Genomic DNA, 15,414 nt, shown 5'->3' on the forward strand with positions numbered 1-15,414 from the left:
TGAAAAATTCGAAACCGAAGCTAAAGAATATCCGAATAAATACCTGAATGTTCATCTCTATACATAATTATTGGTTTCTATTTGTTTTGCGTAATTTCTTTAATTTGTATTATTACTTGATCTGTATTATAAATCTGATATGTATTTTTATTCCGCATCATCATTCAAACACTTTATGGCCTTCTCATACTTATTTAAACGCTTTCTTTTACTCTTTTCATGTATTGAACAATATTGGTCAAGCCGGTACTTTTGTGGCCACGAAGCCATAGTAAAGCGATCATGTGTTTCTTGAAAGATGAAGGAGAAAAAAAAACGTAAAATGATTGCGGTCTTGAGATGGTCAAGACTATCTTACTTTGCCTTTAGGCATGGAGACACATGTCAATTACTATACTATCCTTAAAAGTAATGCTTTCATGTTCATGTCACATTTGTCTCTTACTATGCCGTATTCACTTCGAAATTATTGAAATTAATGAATAATTATCCAAATAACAGTTCGACAATGACTTTGATAATTCTATGTCAAAGTAGTATAATAATATCAATCTAATCTTAAGTGATCATAAAACGAAAAGAATGCAAGTGAATGTTTAATCTAAATGGAATCAAAGTAGTTAAACGATTTCAATTTAAGAACCAAACAACCAAGAACAATAGTTAAAGTTTTCAATCAAATGATAAGGTAGAACTCATAGGCTTAAGACAATTGATTCAAGTCAATTAATTTCAAAGTCAAAGTATTAACTTTAAGCATTCATACGTTCTTATATGTCTAGAACACTAATAAAAATCAATTATTTTCCAAGATAGAAATCTATATGCAATCATAAACTAAACATCAATTCTGTTGGTTTAAATCATTCAAGCATGCATTATATTTGAATCTACTAACCATCTAGCAATCATAACATCAAATCTCTTTGGTTATTCAAGCTAGAACAATATCAAGATGAGAGTAATCAAGTCAAATTAAGAATTAAAAACACTTAATATGGTAGAAACATGTAGATCTAACAATAAACACATTTACTCTTCACTAATCACCCTATATCTACCTAACCCACGGATTTAAAAGTAATCTACTCACTAATTTTCATGTTTAACCTTAAACACATGATAGATTCAAAACTAATCATGTCAAAAAAAATGAGATAGATTCAGATTAACACAAGAAAGAAAGATCACAATACTAAAAGCATAATATAGTCAATGGAGAGACATGCCACGTCGTTTAATTAAATCGACCAATCATAACATTTTAATTTGCCATGTCAGCTTCACTCAGTTAAAATAGACTGAAACTGAATCTTTCGTATGGGCTTTAAAATTTTGTTGTGGTCCAGATTAAACATTATGCATAAACCTATTTTCAGAACATCGTCGAACGCTGTTTCTCCCACTTCGTCACCGATCCTTTCTCTGTAATCGCCGTTACAGCTGCTTTTACTTTATCGATCAATGATGTTCTTTACTCAGTCCTTTATTGTTTCGATCCACCTCCTGATGATTCTTCATCCTCCAAATCCAGACGTTTCATGTTTCTATCAACCACTTGCTATAAATTTAGGGACATACACACGAACCCTCACTACCCAAACCAAGTACTATGTTCTTACTTTTCTATTCCCCTTTTCCATCATGGCTAACCTCGATTTTGTCGTTCTACTTGACATTTGACAATCTGCATATTTGCCGTTTTCTCAAGAGGAAACTCATCATGTACTGGGATTATTAGGTTTTTTAAATATCCCTTGCATGTTCAATTGCTATTAATCTCGATACCAAGAGCTTCTTGGGGATAAACAGGTTAACAGTTAACTCTCTTTTGGCTTTTCAAAACTGTTATCATTCTCTGCAATTCAATTTTTATTTTCCATTTATCCGTCATGTTTGATTCCTCTTATGAGTTTTTGGTAATCAAGAAACTCCCAAAGCTGATTCTTTCTAAATATGTAGTAAAACCTATCATCTTAATTTGTTGGTTACTCACATAATTTTACTTTTGTTTTGGACCTTTTGGCGTTCACTCTAATGATTGTTATTGTTGAATTAACTTGATTTTAGTTGTTCGTCCTAGGTTCTGATTCATCGCCTCCAAGGAAAAAACTCAGGTTTGCTAATAACAGACATGTTTCTTTGTTAATATTGTGATCCGCTATCTCTTTTATCACGTGATCTTAGTTGGTTCTTTCTGATTCCTTCATGACTTCCCTACTTTGGCTTATTTAAACTCATATTCAGAAGCTTGAGAAGGAACTTAAGTTTCTCAAGAATCACTCTCAACCAAATATATTTGTAAGTAATAAAAGCTTTTTGTATTCACTGTTTGGTACACCCACATGTCTTTGTTTCTTTTATAAATCTTTCATTCAAAGCTTTGTGATTGATTTATTCGTAGAAAGCTGTGTGTTTTGTGGACTAAAGCTGTGTGTTTTGTGGACTTATGGTCCAGCAGAGAGAGAGAGAGAGAGAGAGAGATAAGTTTTCCCTAAATCAGCTATTCCTCTGTCTCTGTGAGTCTACTCTTATCATGGATGGTGGGAGAACGGTAAGTTTTCACGACCTCCCCTGTTTTGTAATGCATGGTTACTTGAAACTGATTGTTTAAAATCTTGATTTAGAGCTTTTGGATGGAGAAGGGAAGCGGGAAGAAACATTGGCTGTTATTAGCGAGGAAGCTGGAGCATTGGCCACGGCTGATGGGAACCAAGAGCTTAAACTCAAGTGTCATCTAAACTATTGTTCTTCAGGACTTTTGTAAGGTAAAGAATACATCTTCTTTGCTCGGGAGTTGATATTTTATTTCTATCTTTGATCATTTATTTTTGGAAATTTTACGACTTTGATTAAGTGTTTATCTATTTGGTCTTCTCTTTAGCATTATTCCTATGAATAATCTGCAGAAGTTCAATTTGAAATGCAATGTAGGTTTGATTTGACACAAGTATTTGTTTGTCTCAGATTCATCTTTACAGAGTTCAGATTTATCTTTACAGAGTAAATGTTTAAAAAAAAAAAAATTCATCTGTTGTAGTGGAAGTGGTTGTCCAAGATGGTAAGAAGAAAAAGAAAGGTAGAAGACTAAGGAAGAAGATGAAGAACAACGAAAAGTGGGTGCTTGGGTAAAGGAGGAGAACACAACATTATAAAAAGGTTGTGCTTGGACATGTAAGGTGTCATAAGGGAAGGAACTATAAAATGATTTTCACCTGAATTATTTATCATGGCTGGAGGGGTTGTGATTTCGGGACCGACCTCTGTTTTTGTTTTCTTTTCTGGTGGAGTAGGAAGAAAAACATTCAGAGATTTCATTTGATATACTATGCGTTTTAGATCCGAGATTGTTCAAAAAGTAAAATTTAAGATCAGACTTCTTAAACAAAGTGATTTCAAGCAAGTATATTTTCTGATTTTCATACCATGATTCTCATGTGTGCTATATACAAATTTTTTTTAAAGTATCCAATCTCCTTATATTCAGAACATCAGAAGCAGAGTATAAGGTCTTGCACATTGACTTCGGGCTGATAACGTCATACAACAACGTATTCTATTTTTTTTCTTTCCAAATGCAAGCGGTACTGATTCACATAGAAAGCCATTGAATTCGTTAGATGCATGAGCTATAGTTAAGCAACATTAGTCATCAAGGCTATTAAGTAAGAAAATTGAACTTTGTGATAATACAACGCAAACACGCAAGCATATGAGGATAAGCTCTTCCCATTTCACTTTATTGTATGATATTGAAATTTGAGATGAATTGACAAAAAGCATCAATACTTTTAAAATCCATCCTCACACACAAAACTTCAACAAACAACAAATTTTACGGGTTTTTTACAAAATTATTTTAGTTTTATGTTTATTGTATATTTATTTTTAGTTTAGCTTGGCATCTTTCTCTTTTTCCATTGTTTTTATTTGTTAAATGTTTCTGGCAATGCTTTGATGGTTCTTCTTCTCTTAGGTTTCCAATCATCTCTTGTGAGATATTCACATCTGAATTTGATGTTATTTTTAAGAATTTGGTGGAATATGGTCCTTTTTCCTCATTCATTTTATTTGGATCTGATAGGTTATATATATATATATATATATATATATATATATATATATATATATATCTGATGACAAAAATATATTATATTTATCTTTATTTTTGTCATTTATTGAATCTAATTTGACATCACAGCTAATGGATTTGCCATTCATTTTTTTCAGAAACTGAATCGTCCTCATAGTGTGTTTCGGGCAGACTAATTTTTTGAGGTCTCTACCATACGTGAAAACGGATGATCTAGGAATACATACTCTTCTTTTTACGACTGTTGTTTTTATACAACCTGAACTAAAGAAAAGGTAAGTTTCAAAAAATAAATAAAACAAAAAAAAGGTTTTTCTGCCTGACACATTAATAATCTACTTGATTAAAGTCAGTAAATGTCGAGTTTTTAAAATAAACTAATATTTTTGAATTTTCTCCAAATACCATAGGCTTCCACACAAAAAAAAACAGCGAAATGGACCTATTAGAGAAGAAACATACAAAATAAATGTTGCAAAATATTAATATTATCTAGGATATTTTGTTCTATATTTCTTCCTCGCATGGAAAAGAAAATAAGGACATGATTCTTACAACTCATTCTCATGACCATTGTATTTTTAATCACTGTGATTTCAATTATTCCTAATTCCACCACTTTCTTAAGGCAGATAAAAATTAATTGATTCAGTAAAAAATAGAGATAAAAACTAATCGATATAGATACTCAAATTATATTATATAAAAGAATAAAAATGCAAAAGAGAATATAACTTTCAATAGCGTAAGTAAAAACTTATTTTAGTAGAAAAATGGAAATTCAATTATTACAATGTTTAAATTAGTTGTAAATTTAACAGTTGTATTTGTTGACAGAAACAGTTAATTTTTTTTATATTAATTTGACGATTTTTATTTTTATAATCGATACTATTATATATATATATATATATATTCAAATATAAATGCTAAAAACTTAAATTAAATTAAAAATTATAAACAACTCGGGCGTAGCCCGAAAAAAGCTCTAGTTAGATTAATAGATGCTCAAGGTTTCACCAAAGTAATAGAATATTTTTGGAAGAAAACAAAATAAGTCCACATTTTAGGTCTAAGATGTATTTATAGGATTTCTAAAAATCTAGCGGGGTCCAGTCAACAAGTCTAAAAAAACCCAACAAAACATAAAATTTCGACCAAGTAGAAAATGCCACGCGGGTTAGTGAAGTCGCTACGGTCGGTCGCTCTGCTTCACAGCTGGATGGTCGCTCCAGCATTTGCTCGATACTCCAAATATTTGTGCGTGTCTGATGCACCTCGCTCCACTTCGTCTCTCTGGCTCTCGAAAGTTGTCGAGGATGGTGACTCGTCCAGAGCGGGTGCTCAGCCCGCAACAGCACCTCGCTTCGCCTTCATCTCGTCTGGAGCGGCTGCCTTAGGTTGGTGTGAGGACCCACTCTGATGCTCAACTTACCCAATCATCATTTTCTACTCATTTTTGAATCCAAAAGCAAATATGTAAGATATTACATTTTTAACATAATCCAAATAATATAGTTAGAACATTGTTTTTGCATCTACAAGTTTTTATTTTAAACTATTTTGAATTACAGAAGAATTCCCTTCAGTTTTTCGATCACCATACCATACCAGAATTAAACCGTAAACATGATTTAAATCTACTTGATAGTGTTTTAGAATTAAATTACTTCTATAATTATTGAAAACTTTTCTAATAAATTTGGTATAAATTTCAATAGTGACTTGCCCAAAAAAAAAAAATCAATAGTGACTGAATTTGAACTTCGCCGAATAAAAATACATATTATTGGATTTATAAGTAACAGTTGGTTTTAGAGAAATTAAATTTAGTATGTTTTTGATTAAATATTTAGTATATTGTCAATTTAATTGGTAATATCTCATACGTATATAAATGATTGATGTTTTAGATAGTGTTTTTGTACTTAAAATTGATGTTTAAAAATACTTTTAATTCATTTATTTAAAATATAACGGTGTAGCTGTACAGCTATCAAAAATAATAAATAGAAAATTTATTTAACATTTTAACATGTGTAAAAAGTGTAAAACATCAATATATATGGAAAATATGTTTAAAGTTCAAAATAATATGTGTTTAGTTAAGTTGAAAATATCAACCAAATTTTAAAATAGAAAGAGTATTATCACATGTGGTGATGATGGGTGGAGTTTTAGTTGGTAAAATTAAATATATCAAATAATTTCAAGTCTTACATGGCCTCTTACATTATTGTAATTAGAAAAAGAGTAGGTACATAGTAGCAATAAACAAACGAAAGAGATTGACTATTAATATTAATACTGCCGCATAGGGTTAAACTATCGGACAAACAAAAAGAAAAAGAGTTATAAAGTGAAGGTGTGGGCTGGAGGTAGGGGTGGGCGTTCGGGTACCCGTTCGGGTTCGGGTCGGGTATTTCGGATTTTCGGGTATTTCGGTATAGAGGTATAGAACCCGTTCGGGTATTTCTGTACTTCGGGTCGGGTTCGGGTATTTTAAGTTCGGTTTCGGTTATTTCGGATCGGGTTCGGATATTTAGATTTTGAAGAAAAAAAATGAAAATTTTCATTTCTCAAATTTCTTGTATTTAAATATATAACTTTTCACTTAACTATTTTTTATTTTTAATATATTGCATGGTTAATATATTTGGACATAACATTTTCAAACTAAAAAGACATTAATTTGGTTATTGTTTTTAAATTTTGGATGTAACTTTTTGTTAATTGCTGAAATAAGAAGTTTGACATGCATTTTAAGCGAATAGCAAATCATCTTCTACGTAATTGTATGTATATCATATGAATTTAAAGTATGTGTAGTATCAATATAAATATTTTATATAAAATGAAAGATGTAAACTATAAATATAAGGTTAATTATCATATGTTCGGTTATTTTCGGATATCCATTCGGGTTCGGATATTACCCGTTCGGGTTCGGATATCCAATCTCTCCTAATTCAATACCCGTTCGGATATTTTGCTACTTCGGTTCGGATTTCAGTTCGGGTTTTTCGGATCGGGTTCGGGTGCCACTTCGGATTTCGGGTAAAATGCCCACCCCTAGCTGGAGGTTTCATTATAATAAGGTTTTCTTAGGTCTTTGGAAATTGCAAGTCCCAAGGCCAACTAATAATGACCTCGATCTCTGCGCTAACCGGACCGTCCATCTACTCTTTCTTTATTTATTTTATTTAAAAATCTTCTATTGTGTAGTACTCCTGTTAATACGTTTACTTTACACTTGTCCATGATCACGAAAGGAAGTTGATCAAGAAAAAAAAAGATCACCAAAGGATTTGTGTTAGGAATAAACAAAAAGTTTGCGCAAATAATCATTTACCTAGCTAATAAATACACCAACAAATAGTTTTTTTTTTAAAAGGAACAACTAAATTTTAAGGTTTCAATTGGTGACCATGTTAAAAAGAAAAAAATTATGTTGACACCGACAAAAACATTTAATGGAATAAACATTTAATGAAAAAATTATGTTGACACCAACTAAAGTTTTGCATACCGATCTTAAGAATAAAAAAACAGTTAAAATCTAATTTGACACCAACAAAAACATTATTCAAAATTTCATTTATACTAAAAAATTATCAAAAAAACATAAACGATTATAGTGCAATTTTAAATTGATTTAAACGATCTTAGCTACACATTTTTTGTGAGCTGCACCCTAATATTTGTAGTTATGATAGAAATATTAAGTTGATAGAGAAACTTTGAAAGTTGTTGTCTTATAATGTAAAAATCGAAACAAAGTAAAGTTTAGTTGATCCATCAAATATATATAAATCCTCTTTATTCAACTATAATCGTTTTTACTGTTGCAGTTTTCAAATCTGATATTGCCATTGTTTCTGGTTGACGTTAACATAATAGAAAAAGTATAATTTAACTTAAATCATCTTAAGTTACCACTGTTAGCAGTTATAACATAATTAATATTCCAATATGCTCATGACTCATGTTATCAATTTGCACACTGTTGCGTGTGCTTTGATCTTTGACTTCATCGCAAGCTATGGAATAGTAGTAGTATAAATGCACCGAAGGAAATCGTTATCACTTCATTGGTATCATACGAAGGAGCTTTGGAATATGCAAAAAATAATTGGTAGGCTCAAATTATTATAGGTCCATTATTATATTTGTATGACAGTAGAATGATCTTTTTTTCTTACAAACTAAAGCGTATAGTGGTCTTCAAAAAGAGTGCTTGCAAGTCCTTCACAAAATGCTAAGATTTTTTTTTACATTGTATTTTGATTGTGAAATACCGATTCTGGAGATTGAATATCTTGTTACTATAAATGAACACTTCATACACCTCAACATCTAAATTATCAATCCGTTTAGCGATACCTAAAACTTACATATGTTTTATCAGCAAAACCATAGAATAAAACATAAGTCATTCACAATCATAAATATATGGGCTTACATATACTAAAAAAATCCGATGGAAATCGAAATAAGTTAATATATTAACTGGTAAACATGTTTTAGATTTTCTCCAGTCTTCGTTGGATACGACTTCATATGAGCCACGCAAAGCTATAGAAGCTCCCCCTCAGACCGATGCATCGTCTGGCCAATGCAGTTTCTCCAAATCCATATTGGAGAACTTAAAAAAAAACAGCCTAAAAACAAACATAATTGTACAAAATAATTGTTAACTTAAAAAGGCCTCTATCTACCACGAAGATCTCATAGATTATTTGACTAACAAAGATTGTAAGAATCATTTTCATTTGAATAAAGGGTCTCAAGTTGCCTAAAAAAAGTTGCCTAAGCTGACATAATGTAACAATTTGATTATCTAATTAATCTATTCCAAGCAGTAGTAAATAAGATCTAATTAACAATATGTCTATTATTGAAATATTTTTTCTTATCGACATATAGTAGTAAATAATTGCTATGAATATTTTAGCAGTACGGTTTACAACTAGACTTGAGCTGCAAAATTATTCTTTAGCGAAAGCAAGCGGTCAAAAGACACGAAATTAAAACCGTGCATGAAAATAAAACTCATTTGTTTAAGAATTACGTATGATTCGGTACAAAATCCAAAACACTGAACATGAAACCAATAATGGTTATGATTTATTCACAAGCATTATACCACAACACTGGACAAAAGAGAGATTTAACATTTTTTTTATAATGGTTATTCTATTTCCCAAACTTGAAGTGCATCTGGTTAACCAAGCAGAACATAGCAACAAATAAAATAAAAAAAATTAACAGTCTTAACTAGAAAGTTTAAAATCTGATTTTGCGCTCGTAGAACACATGTGATCTTGAAGTCCAAGAAACATGGAATCTCAATCCTTTCTAATTATGTTATAAAGCTCGACCATGTATGAAGCTCCTTGATCATATTCATATCAATCAGCTCTTTACAATCTGTCCTAAAGCTCTGACATGCTAAATGTTAAAGCATATTCTCTATTGCCCATCGTCCATTATAATGTTTCTACTTCTGAATACAAAGATAATTCACGTCGAACGTGGTTTCGTGCTCCCAGTTCATTCATATCCATCTACATCTAGTAAACTAAGATGTGGGTGTCTATAACCCATCTAACATTAAGGCTTTGAATGTTACGAACCGCTTCGTCCCGCATCGCAGTTAACAGTAACAAAAATCTTTATATATACCATATATCTATACGTTTTTATAACTATTAAAACCGTACTACAGTTAAACCGCTTGTCCCGCATTGCTTAAACGCAGTTACCATTCGGAGTCTAAGATTTGAGATTTTACGCTATATAATATAATATATTGTTATATACGCTGAAAAACATTTTAATATGAAAACTTGAACTTATTCAACATTGAAACTGCACATGTCTGACACAAAAATAAGTATGTCAAACATTAAGCTCATAATAATAGTAAGACTATAGGGCCATCCGGCCATATATGTTTATTAGTAAGAGATCTCTTATAAACTCTATAGATTATAATACAGTTTATAATTTTTGAAACTAATAAATAAAATAATATAATATTTTTAACTTTCTTTTTCTTCTGATTTCTATTTTGTTTTAAACAGTTTTTTTTTAAATACAATAAAATTTACTATAGAAGAAAATGAAATAATAATAATTTATCTCAGTAAATGTCAATATAATGTGATATACGAAAGATAGAAAAGATAATTTTATAAAGTAGGCTTAGGCTAGATGAGTTTAGGAAATGTTTTTACCAGTCAAACCTAAGTTTATTAATTATGAAAACAAGAAAAGAAATCATGAAAGCCTGTTTTCGAGGATTTTAAAGATAAAAGAAAAATCCCCAAAATGAAAGTTGTCACTGTCAGCCGATTGCTCTAATTGGAATAATTACGTGTTAAACCATATTTACTCCGTTTCAAAATAGATGATGTTATTATTTATTGCACAAAAATTAAAAAATTTAATTTTCTCTAAAAAATAGTTTTAAAAATATAATTTAAAAATCATCTAACCAATTACAGAAATGACTATAGCATCTAATTGGTTACACAATTTTCAATAAAGTTAAAAATAACATAAAAATATCAAAATATCATCTATTTTGAAACAACAAAAATCTTCTAAAACATCATCTATTATGAAACGAAGGGAGTATTTATTTTTAATTGTAATCAATCAATTTTAAAATTATAGTAACCAAGGCAGCCTTTCACAAAAAGGAAAATAAATAAAACTCTGCAAAGTTATAATGCTTGGATACTTATTACTTTGGCGATGGCGGTGTTCATGTTAAATGATCAAAAAGCTCTTATTTTTATGCAAGCGTGGGTCTAAGCTAAATCTCTTTCCCTTTCTTCTTCACTTCCCTTCTTCTAAAAAGCCACTCCTTTGCTATCTTTCCCTCTCTCTCCTCTCTGTGCAGCTGAAGAACAGAGAAAAGGGTTTTTGTTATCTGACTCAAGGACCCATTTCTGTAAAGCTTCTGGTGAGAAATTGAGCAAAAAGTTTGAAGCTTTATACTGATTCTGTAAATGGGTATCTTTCTCCTGACTCTTTTAACTTCATTACCTCCTTTAAATCTGGTCTAGGGTTTGTCAAAGCTCTGTTTTCTTTTGGGGGTTCGTACGGAAAAAAGCATGATCCTTTCTGTTCCGTTGACTGGTCTCTCCTGAGATTCCTTAAGTTCACTCGTGTCTTTTGGGTTTCTAAGTACTTGGTTTGTTTTGTACTATCAAGTCCGAGACTTTTGCTTCTATTGATTGAGCTTTGCTCTTGTTCTTACAAGGTGGAGTGTGCCTTCTCTGCATCTCTAGAGACCAAAGTGGTTGTGTTTGTGTGGGAAGTGTTATTGGTCTGTAGTGTTATTAGAAGAGATGGATGTAAATGAGAAAGAAGAGTTTTCAGGAGAGAAGAGGAACACTGGTTACGATTCAGCTGATAATCATCCATCAGATTGGCGAATCTCTGGTTCTAATCCCGTTTCTGCGCCGCCCTTTGGCTCATACTCTACAGAGAATCTGATCACAGCGTCTTGTTCTCCATCTCAAATGATGGACTCGTTTGGGCAAACTCTTTGGTATGATCCCACAAATGTTCAAGCTGTGGGTTATGGCGGTTTCAGTGGTGGTCACCCCTCATCTTCTTCGTCTTCTTGCCTTAGGGGTAATATGGATAGATCTCTTGAAATGGGTTGGAGTATGCCTAATCTGTTGCCTCCTAAAGGCAATGGTCTTTTCTTGCCGAATGCGAGTAGCTTCCTTCCTCCTAGCATGGCTCAGTTCCCGGCTGATTCAGGGTTTATAGAGCGTGCAGCGAGGTTTTCGCTCTTTAGTGATATGGTGAACCAACCACTTGGGAATCCGGAGTCTGTTGGTTTGTTTCTTCAAGGGCAGTGTCCGAGTAGTGAAGTAAATGTTGGTGTAGCTACTACAGCAATGAAAGACCCTAATGTTAGATCTAGTGAACAAGCTAGTAAACCAAATGTGTCGGAGGATACTCAGTCTAGTGGTCAGAAAGGTGGGGAAACCTCTTCCAAAGACTCAAAGAAGAGGAAAAGAAATAGACAGGTGAAGATTTGAAGTTGTATTATACTTTTGATTCTCTTAGTTTTCTTTTAACATTTTGGTAATGTTTCTGTTTTGTAGAATTCTGAAGCAGAACAGTCACAGAAATCTGAGGAAGAAGCAGAGAACAATGGTGATAAGAAGGGGAATGATGAGCAAAGTCCAAACTCGCCTGGCAACAAAACTAACAGTGGGAAACAACAGGGCAAACAAGCGTCTGATCCCAAAGATGGGTACATTCATGTGAGAGCGCGTAGAGGCCAGGCTACAAATAGCCACAGTCTTGCAGAAAGAGTACAGTTTCTTAAACCATCTTGGAAGTTAAATGGAAGCAGTTTCTTACTGGTTTTATGATTTAATTTACTTGTTTGTGATTGTAGGTGAGGAGAGAAAAAATTAGTGAGAGGATGAAGTTTCTTCAAGATCTTGTACCTGGTTGCAACAAGGTATGGAGTCTTTTCATATATGCTGATGAACATTGATGTATAAGAAGAGAAACAAAAGCTAATGCAGAGAGATGTATGTTTACAGGTGACTGGAAAGGCAGTTATGCTTGACGAAATTATAAACTATGTGCAGTCTCTACAACGCCAAGTTGAGGTACTTAGTTTCCTTATTCTCAATTATGTATGTACTCTTATGTGTGTTGCTTGTTGTAATTCATTTTGCTTCTCTTTTTGTGTTTGAGCAGTTTTTATCGATGAAGCTTGCAACTGTGAACCCACAAATGGACTTTAACCTTGAAGCTCTTCTTGCAAAAGATGTAAGAGAGCTTCCGCTACGAGGTGGTTCTTCATCTGCAACACCGTTTCCGCAAAACATGCCGATGGTTTGTCCTCCTCTACCACATGGATTCATGCAACAGACCCTTTCAAGCATTGGAAGGAACATTACCTCTCCGTTGTCTCCCATGAATGGTGGATACAAGCGACAGGTATTGTAATAACTGGTCTGTAATGTGGAGATTGAACTAATCCGAGATCATAATCTGATTGTGTTTTGCTGATTCATATTTCTAAATAGGAAACAAATGGATGGGAAGGTGATTTGCAAAATGTGATACACATTAACTATGGAGCTGGTGATGTCCCATCTGACCCTGAAGCGGCAGCAACAGCTACTGGTGAAAAACTGAAACCTCTTTTTAACCTTTTCACCACAAAATATAATATTTGTTTTACTAAAACTGTGTTTTTATTTAGTTATTGCAGCATCTCTTCCATCTTCAAACATGAAGGTTGAGCCATGAGATTTTCTTCTTGTTAGATAGAGTATTAAATTCTTGTAATCCTTTTTTTTCTATTACTTTGTTTTCTGTATTATAATGATGTTACTATTAACGAATACGAACCTACTAGTACTACTACGCAGTTAAGAGTAAAAACACCAACGATTCAAGACAGTTCTATATAAGTTATCTAACCTTTTTTTTTTTGAGTATTTGTATTGTAGAGTCCTTGGAGAAATGCCTGAAAATGTACATATTTCTCAAACTTTCGAAATAAATTTGTTGAGGATGTGAGAAAAAAATAGATTAACATTATCATTTGTATTTCAGATGAATAGTGTAATGCTGCAGTAGCTACATAAGTTATATTTCAAAAATATTTGAAATACACAAGATTTCTGTGAACCATCAGAAAACATTGCGATCATTCACCACTTCTACGAGTTCTGGAATGGCAAAAGATTGTAAGTACCTAGAAAGTTGAAACATTAGACTTTCCATACAGTTATGAAAATACTCTCGCAGGACTTGAAAGCTGAGTGACAAACATATGGAAAAGCACAACTTTTGGGACTCCACCACTGTGTAAAAAGAGGTCCCAGTCGTTTGAAAAAATGAATCAGCTAATCGGAACATGTTGATAAACGGTTCAGAAAAACGGATCATGATAATACTTCAAATCAAGCAGCTTGTCATCGATCATGTACTTGTGCCTAAACTTTTCGCAAATTGAATTAGCTGTCCCAAGAATACCATTGACGGATGCAAGGGGTGCACCTGAAGTAGAATCTAAAGATTTGAATCCCAAGATATGTCTGCACATCGAAAGAAAACCAGAAACTATATGATTAGTAAAAAAACATTCAAATTAAGCGTTTTAAAGATAAGTTTCAAATCAAGCAAAAAAAAGAAGAAGATAAGTTTTAAATCATGAACTTTTTTCACCAAAAAAAAAATCAGATGGCATTCCTAATTAAGCATACTCATGATCGGCATTATACACTAAGAGGTACATCAAGAAAGCACATCAAAAGTAAGGTGTATCCAGTTCTATGAAGAGTTTGGCTCGTGCAGATTCAACTTGCGAAGATTCTGTGCAGAATCATATGTGGAAAATCGTTTGAAGATTCGAGGACAAATCTTTCTTGGACGGCGAAACCTGATGCAGTAAAATATTTGGATAGTATCCAAATATCTTTATTATAAATAGGCATTCATTTTATTCATTTTTTATTTGATTAATAAAGATTTTTAGCTTTTGGTAGAATAATATTATATATCTCTTATATTAATTTGATTAGATTCATCAATCAAAAAACATGTCCCAAGCGAGGATTCTCTAGAATCTCTTGGTTGAGATGGCATGTCATAAGCATGGTTCCATAACCCCTTGGTCGAGCTGTTTATCATTGCTTCCACTCCATCACAAACATATGGAGCAGCACAAATTTTGGGACTCAATCAAAGATTTGAGGTTCACCACTGTGTAAGAAGAGGTCCCAGTCGTTTGAAAAAATGAATCAGTAAATCGGAACATGTTGATAAGCGGTTCAGAAAATGTATCACGACAATACTTCAAATCAATCAGTTGATCATCGGTAATGTACTTGTGCCCAAAAATTTTGCAAATCGAATTAGCTGTCCAAAGAATACCATTGACGGATGCATAATCGTGTGCTGAAGCGGCTACCTAAAGTTGGGAGATAAGACTAGGAAGAAAGGTAGGCCAAGATTTTAGGTAATCTTTCTGACCAATGAAAATCATGGCTTCACTCAACTGGCTCTAGATGGGATAGAGAAGAAGACTCCATAAGGGAGACTATGCAAGTCTTGATTTGCTCTTTCTCCGAATCTGTGACCGGTGAGATACCGTCAGAGAGACACCGTGAACGGAGATGGTTCTTGAAGGCAACAGAAGCGACGTGACGGGTCTGATCATCTGAGGAGTCAACCACCAGCCGGAGAACGGTTAGGCCGTAGTCAGGTAAACCGGCAGAATCCAATAGCAACGTCTCAGCTGCTCGACAAAGCTCTGAGTCTGG

The 15,414-nt window shown here is 32.9% G+C and overlaps 1 protein-coding gene and 1 long non-coding RNA gene across 5 annotated transcripts; both read left to right on the forward strand.

Annotated features, from left to right (window-relative positions):
• Positions 1–1,421: 1,421 nt before the first annotated feature.
• Positions 1,422–3,422, forward strand: LOC111216047. The gene is made up of 3 exons (XR_002664758.2): positions 1,422–2,554; positions 2,628–2,768; positions 3,041–3,422. It is a non-coding gene; the product is annotated as an uncharacterized LOC111216047 (long non-coding RNA).
• Positions 3,423–10,829: 7,407 nt separating this feature from the next.
• On the forward strand, positions 10,830–13,552 carry LOC125587830 (transcription factor bHLH49-like). Of its 4 annotated transcripts, none has more exons than XM_048759077.1 (8): positions 10,830–11,066; positions 11,367–12,147; positions 12,226–12,438; positions 12,525–12,590; positions 12,676–12,744; positions 12,836–13,078; positions 13,168–13,267; positions 13,356–13,552. In XM_048759077.1, the coding sequence occupies exons 2-8, from the start codon at positions 11,455–11,457 to the stop codon at positions 13,391–13,393; spliced, it is 1,422 nt and encodes a 473-aa protein (XP_048615034.1). In that variant the 5' UTR covers positions 10,830–11,066; positions 11,367–11,454; the 3' UTR covers positions 13,394–13,552. The 4 variants fall into 4 exon arrangements, with proteins under 4 accessions (XP_048615034.1, XP_048615029.1, XP_048615028.1 ...); XM_048759071.1 differs by having other exon boundaries at positions 10,831–11,116; XM_048759074.1 differs by having other exon boundaries at positions 10,831–11,066; positions 11,170–12,147.
• The last annotated feature ends 1,862 nt before the right edge of the window (positions 13,553–15,414 follow it).

The sequence above is a fragment of the Brassica napus genome, chromosome A2, assembly GCF_020379485.1.
Source record: "Brassica napus cultivar Da-Ae chromosome A2, Da-Ae, whole genome shotgun sequence".
Taxonomy (NCBI): domain Eukaryota; kingdom Viridiplantae; phylum Streptophyta; class Magnoliopsida; order Brassicales; family Brassicaceae; genus Brassica; species Brassica napus.

Bases quoted from the DNA above. Each gene is read 5' to 3' on its own strand.
- LOC125587830 (XM_048759072.1), top strand. From the start codon at position 11,455: ATGGATGTAAATGAGAAAGAAGAGTTTTCAGGAGAGAAGAGGAACACT. The intron at 12,591-12,675 runs GTATGGAGTCTT...GTATGTTTACAG, and splicing joins TTGTACCTGGTTGCAACAAG to GTGACTGGAAAGGCAGTTAT. The intron at 12,745-12,835 runs GTACTTAGTTTC...GTGTTTGAGCAG, and splicing joins CTCTACAACGCCAAGTTGAG to TTTTTATCGATGAAGCTTGC.